General features: G+C 54.4%; 1 protein-coding gene across 1 annotated transcript; it reads left to right on the top strand.

Moving 5' to 3' along the window:
• Positions 1-5016: 5016 nt before the first annotated feature.
• Positions 5017-8197, top strand: CERS2 (ceramide synthase 2). Its single transcript, XM_007460239.1, has 10 exons — positions 5017-5191; positions 5623-5740; positions 5933-6051; positions 6281-6338; positions 6444-6494; positions 6731-6823; positions 7010-7138; positions 7364-7470; positions 7608-7761; positions 7941-8197. Exons 1-10 carry the CDS (start codon positions 5019-5021, stop codon positions 8079-8081), a joined length of 1143 nt encoding a protein of 380 aa, XP_007460301.1. The 5' UTR covers positions 5017-5018; the 3' UTR covers positions 8082-8197.
• Positions 8198-9093: the final 896 nt, after the last annotated feature.

Genomic DNA, 9093 nt, shown 5'->3' with positions numbered 1-9093 from the left:
GCGCGGCTGGGCTCGGCGGGCGGCGGGAGGAGGAGGGAGAGAGAGGGAGCGGGCAGGCGGGCGGGCGGAAGGGGGAGGGAGAGGGAGGGAGCTGGCAGGCGGGCGGGAGGGCAGGCGGGCGGAAGGGGGAGGAGAGGAGTGAGCGGAGCCAGTCCGGAGGGGGCCCGGAGCTCGGACGAGAGGAGAGACGGAGCAGCGGCTCCCGGCCCGGCCAGCTCCGCGACGCCGCTGCTGCCGCCGCCGAGTGAGTCGGGACGGCCTCCCGGGAGCCCGAGGCGCCGCGCGCAGGGGGGGGGCGGGACGCGGCGCGGAAAAGTTGGGAGAACTGGGGTCCCGTGAGGACGCGGCTCCACGGACAGGGCCGGCGGGGATGGCAGCGGGCCGAGGAGGGGAGAGGGGCCCGGGCGCGGGGCGCCGCAGCTGGCTCGGGGCCTCTGCCGGGTGCGCTCATGGCGGCGGGCCTGGGGGAGGGCGGGCCGGAGCGCCTCGCGGGAGCGGCCGGGCCCCCAGCGCCGTCCGAGGGCAGGCTGGCCGTGCGCCTGGGCGTCCCCGGGCGCGCCGCCCCGAGCCCGGAGGAGCCTTCCTGGGCAACAGGTAGGGGGCGGGAGGTGGGGACGCGGGGCTGCTCGCGGACAGCTGAGCCCCAGGCGCCCCTTTGTTGGGGAGTAGGCAGCTCCGGTGACCACTTGCATGAGAGCCCCCTGCCCGGCTGCGGGCCCGCGTCGTGGCCCCTGGCCCGGAGGGTCCCGTGGCTATAGATTGGGACGAGAGTGGAGGGTCTTGCTTTTTCTTATCGGTTCACTGTGCCCACTCCGGGAGGGAGGTCAGAGCGTCCATGTGCTTAACGGGAAACAGGAAGGTGCGGCTCTGAGTGTCTATCCCGGCCCCCCAAGGCTAAGGCTCTTGTACCGTTATGGGGTGTGTGGGGCTGCGGTCGGGGGGAGCTTCTGGTGAAACTGGTTTTCTGGGCCTCCCCTCCTGGCTAATTTTTGGCCCGGAGGCTCTCTGGAGAGTAGGTTAATTGCATGTGTGTGATTATAGTCTTTGGCCTCAGCTTAGGGGTTCACTTTCCAAGCCAGGTTCTTGGCATCAAAATCTGGTCTGTCACCTGAGTAGACAGGTCCAGGAAGCAGGGGGTTCTGAGGATTCTGAGCAATGGATTGAGCCCCTTTTTCCAGAGAATTGAATCAGGGAAGGCTTCCAGCAGGCGATCACTCCCTCCCACATCCGTGTTGGAAGGGTTGCTGTCCCGTACCAGAGTCGAGGTGACTGGGCCTGATGTGGGTGGCTGACAGTGCTTGTGATGGGACTCCTAAGGGTAAGGACTTGTCTGCAGCCTCCTCCCGCTGGGCCTGGCCCTAACCATACAGTGACCTGCACACCCTCTGTTCTGAAGGGAGAGAGTTCCTTGTCTGCCGTGATACCCCACAGTCCACTCCCTTCACTGGGGCCTCTGGCCAGCTTTCCCCCCCGGGGAAGGAGGGCTTCCACTTGCCCCTGTCACTGGCCACAGGCTGGCTGATCCTTTACTGTGCCTTCTGCACACCCCCCCCTCCTGCCCCCCATCTTCCTCTTCCACCTGCCCATGGGGGCTGTAGTCTCATGCAGTATTTGGGTGTGTTGGGGCCTCTGGTGGGGCAGCCCAGAAAAACGAAAATTTGGGGACCTATACTGCAGCCTGGAGCAATGACACACCTCTTCGTGGCTTCATCCATTGCTCGCTGCCTTCTAGTTCATGACCTGCTGTTGCTCCCTGAAAAAATTTTCGACAAGGAGGACTATTCAGGTCCTCTTCCACTTCTTTTTTGTAGTCCCTCAGGCTTCATTGGAAGCTGGGAGTCTGTGGGACCCTCTCTTTGTCACTCTCTCTTCCCTTACTTACTGATCCTGTTATATTTTCCTCAATTATTCCTCCAAACTGAGAGCTGCTGGGACCGTTATCCCACTGAGTCTGTGAGATCTCTTCGTCACAGACTCAAACTTCTGCCCTCCTAGCCAGCTGTGTCTACAAAGCCCCCATGGGGACTTTCTGCCCCTTTTCGTCCATCGGTGAGGGTCTGGGACAGGTCACTCAGAGTTGGGGCAAAAGTTGGGGGCTGGGCAGAGCCCTGTTCAAGTTGCTGGTAATCCAGTGCCCACGAAATCCCCGCTCTGCTGGCCCCTCTCCGGCCTGTGCCTCAGAAAGTGGTGTCTGGGTCTCTGGGTCAGGATGTGTGTCTGTGAGAGAGAGAGAGAGAGACGGAGACACATACACACACACACTATTGTCTTGTCATGTGTGTGTGGGAGTAAATTCTATAAGTGGAAAAATATTTATAGGTGTGATTTTCTCCACCAGGAGATTAAGTAACGTGACCCAGAAAAGCAGGGTTGTCTCCCTATCCTGAGGGAACATCCCCTTTTCTTGACCCAGCTTTTTGTTTGTGGGATCCCTTTACTTGGCTGGGTGTGCCAGGGATGCCACTGGGAGCAGACTGATTGGTTCTGTGGGGAAGTGTAAATGAGGCCGGCTGGGAGCCCCTGTTGTCCTCCCTTCCCCCTCACATGGAGTCAGAAGTCCTGACCCTGCTGAATCTGGTGCCTCTCCCTGCTGGGCTAGGCCCTGGGGGGTGACGGGCAGGGCTGGGGCAGTTGCTCCTCTGCCAATGGAAGTACTGGGCGGCAAGGGAGGGCTATGGTCACAGAAAGCCTGAAACCCAGGTGTGAGAGAACCCTAGTTCAGAATCTGCCTCTCTGGACTCCTGACACATCATGCTCTCCTGCTCACACCATCTTCCACTCTCCCTGCTTGGAGCAGGAAGGGGACAGGTGCTGTCTTGTCCTGGAGTTGAGATCTTGTCCAGGTGCTTGCCCTTGACCTCTCTCTGACCCTCTGCCTACTCCCCCAGCTCCTCATCTTCTTTGTAGGGATCAGACTGGCATAAGACATTCCTGGACCCCAGGAATCAGGGAGAGGGGCTCTACTCATACCCTCCAGGACCCCAGCCAACCCTCTGAATCTTTAAGCCTCACAATATCTGTGACAAGAGAAACTTCCCTGCTGGTTTCCACTGACCGGAAGCCGGGTCAGGGATGGGACCCAGTTTCTAGGCCTGACAGTGCCCTTGGCTTTAAACCTCAATGGAGGAGAAGTTGGGCTCCAAGAGGTATAGCAGTGAGGTGACTGGGTCAGGTCTATTTCCTCACCTCCAATCAAGCTAAGCAAAAAAGTTGGAAAGGAAGAGCCAGAGGTGTGCCACCACATCTAGGCATTCTGCCTTGTCCCTTCTCTACTAAATTTTCTACAACTTCTCTCCAGGAAAAAAGTGTGTGTGTGCGCGCCTGGTTGCGTGGGGAGAGTTCTACTGTGGATAATTGTGTTTTAATTTTGTTCAGTGCAAAAGGCTTCCATCTCTTTTAACTAATTAAGTATTTCTTCTGGCTGAGGTGGAGGGGGAATGGGCAGTACCCTCAGGAGCTGAGGCCTGGAGTGTGTGTGAGAGAGAGAGAGAGAGAGAGAGAGAGAGAGAGTGAGAGTGTGTGTGTGTGTGTGTGTTGCTGGGGGCGGGTGGAGCTGAAGCTCCTTTACTGTCAGTGCTGACCTCTGAGAGAGCAGTGACCAGGAGTGGGGACAAGAGGGTAAAGTCCTTGAGCTGGAATACAGACCCGTGACAGGCTGAGAGGGATTTCGCAAGTGCTTCTGCGGTGGGTGGGGGCGGAGCCGTCGGAGGAGCAGCCCAGCACAGCTGTGATACGATCAGCCTTCAGCTGTAGAGCGGCACCATTTGGTCTCCAGTTCACAGCGGAGAACAATCTCCCAACTCTCTTTCCTCCCTGGCTGGGAGGGGACTACCTTCCTTCTGTGTCAGCTTTTAGTCTCAAGGCCAGCCTGGATACCACCCACCGAGCCTCCCTCCTGGGAGGATGAGGGGTCGGGAGCCTGGCAGATTTGCCCTTGTCATCCTACTGGGTTCACTGCTTAGTCCCAGGACTGCCAGGTGTTGTGTGGTCCCAGCATCACTGTCTCTTAAGGATCATCTTGCTGCTTCTCTCAACTCCAAGCAGCTGCTGTCCCCGCTTGGGCCCCAGATCATTCCCTTCTTCATTCGGCTATTCAGGTAGTCACTAACACCCTGTAGATCCTTTCTCTTTCAGTGGAGGAAAGGGGGGAGGCGGGGGAAAGCAGCAGCTCTTTCCTAGATGAGGGTATTTGTGATGGGTGTTCCCCACGCAGACTAGTATTTTATTTTCTAGATGAGCCTTAATAAGAAACAGCTCCTAATTCTACCAGATATCTTAGTCTGCTGTCTCGACTCTCTGTCCCCCAATCCCTGACTCCCTGAAGCCTTGTCTTCATTTTGTTTCTGAGGATAGGCTTCAGATAGGGTTCTTCTGCCTTATGTTTAGGAACTGGATGGCTTGGCATGGGGTATTAATCTTGTGTGCAATATTTTGATGTCCATTGGTTGTCCTGGAGCTCAGCATTCTTTGGGAGCATAATTTTGCTTTACTCAGGCCTCTTAATTTTCCCTAGGACCTGCTGCCTCAGTGGCTTAGAGGGAAGGAGGAGGAAGGGTTTGCCCCAACCCTGCAATCCTTTCTTGGGCTTCCCTGGCAAGGAAGCTTCCAGTTATGGGTTGCTTGGGGGCACTAGGGGGAGGCTGGAGAGTGCGGGGAAGGGAGGATGCCTCTGACTTTAAGTTAAGATTGTTGGCTACAGCTTCTAGGGCCAGATCCTGCCTGTCCTCCACTTGAGGATAGCAAAATGATGGAGAGACCCCAAGATTCTTAAGTCTAGGGAATCAGGACTTCTACGGGGTGTTAGCATCACCTTTGGTTGATGTGTATAGTAAATGTTAGAACTGGAAAGCCACCATATTTCAGATGGGGAAACTGATTTGTCCACCTGGCCAGGACCAAAACTCAGGGCTTGAGTCTTTGCCCCTGCTCTTTCTGTTAACACTGTGAAAATTTTCATCTGTCTCTTCTTACACTGCTGCCTGCTTTGATGTCCTCTACCTTCCCCTTCCTCACTCAGGATGCTCCAGACCTTATATGACTACTTCTGGTGGGAACGGCTGTGGCTCCCTGTGAACTTAACCTGGGCTGATCTAGAAGACCGAGATGGACGTGTCTACGCCAAAGCCTCAGACCTCTATATCACACTACCCCTGGCCTTGCTTTTCCTCATCATTCGATACTTCTTTGAGCTGTGAGCATACCAACATACCCCTATGCCTTCCCTGGCTGCCAACAGCCACACAGTTTCTTGTACTTCAAGTTTGTCTCTTGCTGTGTAATTGGCCCTGGACCCTGGTGTTCTCACCACCCAGGTCCCTGCCTACTGTGTGCCCCCCACTGAAGGCAGCATTGTCTTTCTGAGGGCTCAGCACCCCCAGGCCCTTTCCTTCAATGGTTATTTGTTCTCACCCTCCACCCGCCTGGTCGCTAGTGAACACAGGCAGCTTTGTCAGCTATGGGCAGCCCAAGGCAGCCAGAGAGGGGGTTGCCGGGAAACTGAGGCCCAGGATAAAGTTGTCTGAGCTTGCAGTCCCACCCCGCCAGCCCCCTAGCTTAGGGGCTACCAGGAGACTGAGGTGCTTCAAGAGAGCCAGGCGGTTCTCACTCATATCCCTTCCCCAGTTACGTGGCTACACCACTGGCTGCCCTCCTGAATGTAAAAGAGAAAACTCGGCTGCGGGCACCTCTCAACCCCACTTTGGAGCATTTCTACCTGACCAGTGGCAAGCAGCCCAAACAGGTATGAGCTGCAGACCCTGTTCTGGGAGTTAAGAGTTCTGGTGGGGAGTGAGGAGGAGATAGGGTTGGAATGCCAGCTCTGGTGGCGGAAGAGATGGGAAGGCAGTGGGGCCAGCTTGGGTCATTACTGGCAGAGGGGGGGGTGCTGCTGATTTCTGAAGCGGAGTGTAATGGGCTTCTTCACTACACTCAGGCAGAGGTAGAGCTTCTGTCACGGCAGAGCGGGCTCTCTGGCCGCCAGGTAGAGCGCTGGTTCCGCCGCCGCCGCAACCAGGACCGGCCCAGTCTCCTCAAGAAGTTCCGAGAAGCAAGGTAGGGGAGGTTGGAACAAGAGAAACTGGGCGGCAGAGGAAGGTCTGATGTATTTTGGTGGGAGGGGTGGGCCATAGCTGTATGCAGGGAGATTATACCCAGCTGAGGAGGGAAATTCGGTTATTAATATCCGTGAGAGGCTATCTGGAGGGAGGTACTTGGGGGTTGGTTGGAGGGCTGTGCCATTCTCCCGTCCCACTCTCCTAGCTATTTCTGCTTCCTCTTCCAGCTGGAGATTCACGTTTTACCTGATTGCTTTCATAGCCGGCATGGCTGTCATTGTAGACGTGAGTGGGGATTACTGGGAGGTGGGAGTAGAGTCTCTGGCAAGGTGGGATGAGGCCACAGAATTTGGGTCCCTTCTCCTTTAACCTCTCACCATCTCTCTGCAGAAACCCTGGTTCTATGACATGAGGAAAGTTTGGGAGGGATATCCCATACAGGTACGAGATGGGTCCTGATTCCTTACATGGGGTGATTAAGAGAACCAGTGTAGGATAGGATTCGGACATACACATTCTTGTGAAGATTGGATCTCGGAATATGTGACAGAAAGGACTGGAGTCATGGTGCTAAACATAACCTCATGTTCTGGGAGGGCTGGGTTTGGAGAGGTGAGACCCTTGAGTCCAGTTGCTCTGGGGTCCCTTACCTTCCTCTTTTCTCTCCCCTCTCCCAGAGCCTCATCCCTTCCCAGTATTGGTACTACATGATTGAACTGTCTTTCTACTGGTCCCTGCTCTTCAGCATTGCTTCTGATGTCAAGCGAAAGGTGGGTCAAGGGGCTGTGCCATTAAGCCTAGGAGCCAAAATGAAACCCTGGGATGAATAGCCTCCCCTTTGACTTCTGGGTGCTTTGGATGGAGTTGTGGGATAAGTGGAATTAAAGGTGAGGGGGAGGAAGAATGGAGGCTAGGGACCAGGAAAAGGTCCTCTGGAGGCTGCATCTTTTCTACAGGATTTCAAGGAACAGATCATCCACCACGTGGCCACCATCATCCTCATTAGCTTCTCCTGGTTTGCCAGTTACGTCCGAGCAGGGACTCTTATCATGGCTCTGCATGACTCTTCTGACTACCTGCTAGAGGTCAGGATTTCTGGGCATTTCTTCAAGCCTAGAGACCCTGGTGCAGGTTCTTCTGTCCCTCTACCCATTTACGGCGGGGTGGGGGTGGGGGGGTAGTGGTGGTGTGGGGTGGACGTTCCTGGGATCAAGGAGCTGGGGGCACAGAGCCAATGTGGTAACTGGGGCATACATAGGAACGTATACGGGAGAGTAGGGAGCTCATGATGGATGGGGCTATCTACACAGTCAGCCAAGATGTTTAACTATGCGGGATGGAAAAACACCTGCAACAACATCTTCATCGTCTTTGCCATTGTCTTCATCATCACCCGACTGGTCATCCTGCCCTTCTGGTGAGTAGGAGGCCACACTATACTCCTGTTTTCAAGAAGTCAGGAGTCTCCCTGCTCCGCACCCATATTTTCAATCCTCCATCTTAACCCCTTCTTTTCTGTATTCACAGTTCTTGTCTCTCCCTTTTCATCCCAAGGATCCTGCACTGCACCCTGGTATACCCACTGGAGCTCTATCCTGCCTTCTTTGGCTATTACTTCTTCAATTTCATGATGGGAGTGCTACAGCTGCTGCATATCTTCTGGGCCTACCTCATTTTGCGCATGGCCCACAAGTTCGTAACTGGAAAGGTGAAGCTTCTGTCCCCATTGTGTAGGCCCTACTCCCCTCAACTCTAGTACTGCCCAAATTCCCTTCCCGTATCAGGAACCCTCTAAAAACTACTGGGGGGCCCTGGGTGTAGCTGGAAAAAGCCTACGGAGAGAGACAGTCCTTAGGGGTTTGTAACCCTTGTCATCCCTTTCCACAGCTGGTAGAAGATGAACGCAGTGACCGGGAAGAAACAGAGAGCTCAGAGGGGGAGGAGGCTGCAGCTGGGGGAGGAGCAAAGAGCCGGCCCCTAGCCAACGGCCACCCCATCCTCAATAACAACCATCGTAAGAATGACTGAACCGTTGTCCCTGCTGCCCCTCAGATTAATGCATAAAGCCAAGGAACTACCCCACTCTCCCCACAGGGTCGCTTGAAGCGCTGGGGAGAAAGGAGAAAGCAAGAGGAGGGTGTTCTTTTCTGTGCCCCGGCCCCTGCTGCTTTTTCACCCAGTTGCCTTTAAACCAAATTCTAACCAGCCTATCCCCAGGGAAGGGGAGGTTGGTTATATCCTTGTTAGAGCGGGGATGGTCTTATTTTCCTCTCTACTTGCCAAGTTGTCCTTTCTATTGCTTTCGAGACCTTGCCTCAGCTCCAGGGGTGGGGGTCACAACTCACATTCCTTATTCTTCAGAATCTGGCCCTAGCTGTCTGCCTTTGACTCCTGGACCTCCAGAGCCAGGGTCGTGCCTTACTGTCCCACCCGTGGGCCTCATTCTGCCAAAGTTGGACCAAGACTCACCTTTCTAATCTCCCTAACTTGGACCAGAAACCAAAGCTGAGCTTTTAACTTTTTCCCTCCTAAGATACAAATGAATTGAGTGTAGGAGGGTGCACATGACCCTTATCCTACCTCTGCCAAAAAGTGGGGGCCACAGTGGGGACTGCTCAGACAGTGTTTTGTTACTTCTCTGGAGAGCAAGAATCTTTATGAAATTTGATCTCAAAAGTGACATACCATTGCTTTTGCTGTATTCTGTTCATTAGAAGTGAGTTACTAGGTCTAGCCCACTCTAGAGGGGGAGAGGATTACATAAAGTTGTGGACATGAGGAGGCAGGGATGATTTGGGCCCATCTTAGAAGTTGCTTACTACACTTCTTTTATGGAAAGGTTTATTTCCCTAGGCTAGCTGGTTTGGAGTAGAATGGCAACTAGTTCTAATTTTTATTTATTAAACATTTGGGGTTTTGGTTTTAAAGCCAGAATTACAGCTAGCGCCTGGCGTTTCAGCAGAGGGACCACTTCAGACCAAAACGTACTGTTAATGGTTTTTTTAATTAAAATATATTAAAGATTAAGTAAAACACGGCA

The sequence above is a fragment of the Lipotes vexillifer genome, unplaced genomic scaffold (genome assembly GCF_000442215.2).
Source record: "Lipotes vexillifer unplaced genomic scaffold, Lipotes_vexillifer_v1.1 scaffold209, whole genome shotgun sequence".
NCBI classification, from domain to species: Eukaryota; Metazoa; Chordata; class Mammalia; order Artiodactyla; family Lipotidae; genus Lipotes; species Lipotes vexillifer.
This window is presented reverse-complemented; position numbering and strand designations above follow the sequence as displayed.

Bases quoted from the DNA above. Each gene is read 5' to 3' on its own strand.
- CERS2 (XM_007460239.1), top strand. From the start codon at position 5,019: ATGCTCCAGACCTTATATGACTACTTCTGGTGGGAACGGCTGTGGCTC. The intron at 6,052-6,280 runs GTAGGGGAGGTT...TTCCTCTTCCAG, and splicing joins AAGAAGTTCCGAGAAGCAAG to CTGGAGATTCACGTTTTACC. The intron at 7,471-7,607 runs GTGAGTAGGAGG...TTTCATCCCAAG, and splicing joins CTGGTCATCCTGCCCTTCTG to GATCCTGCACTGCACCCTGG.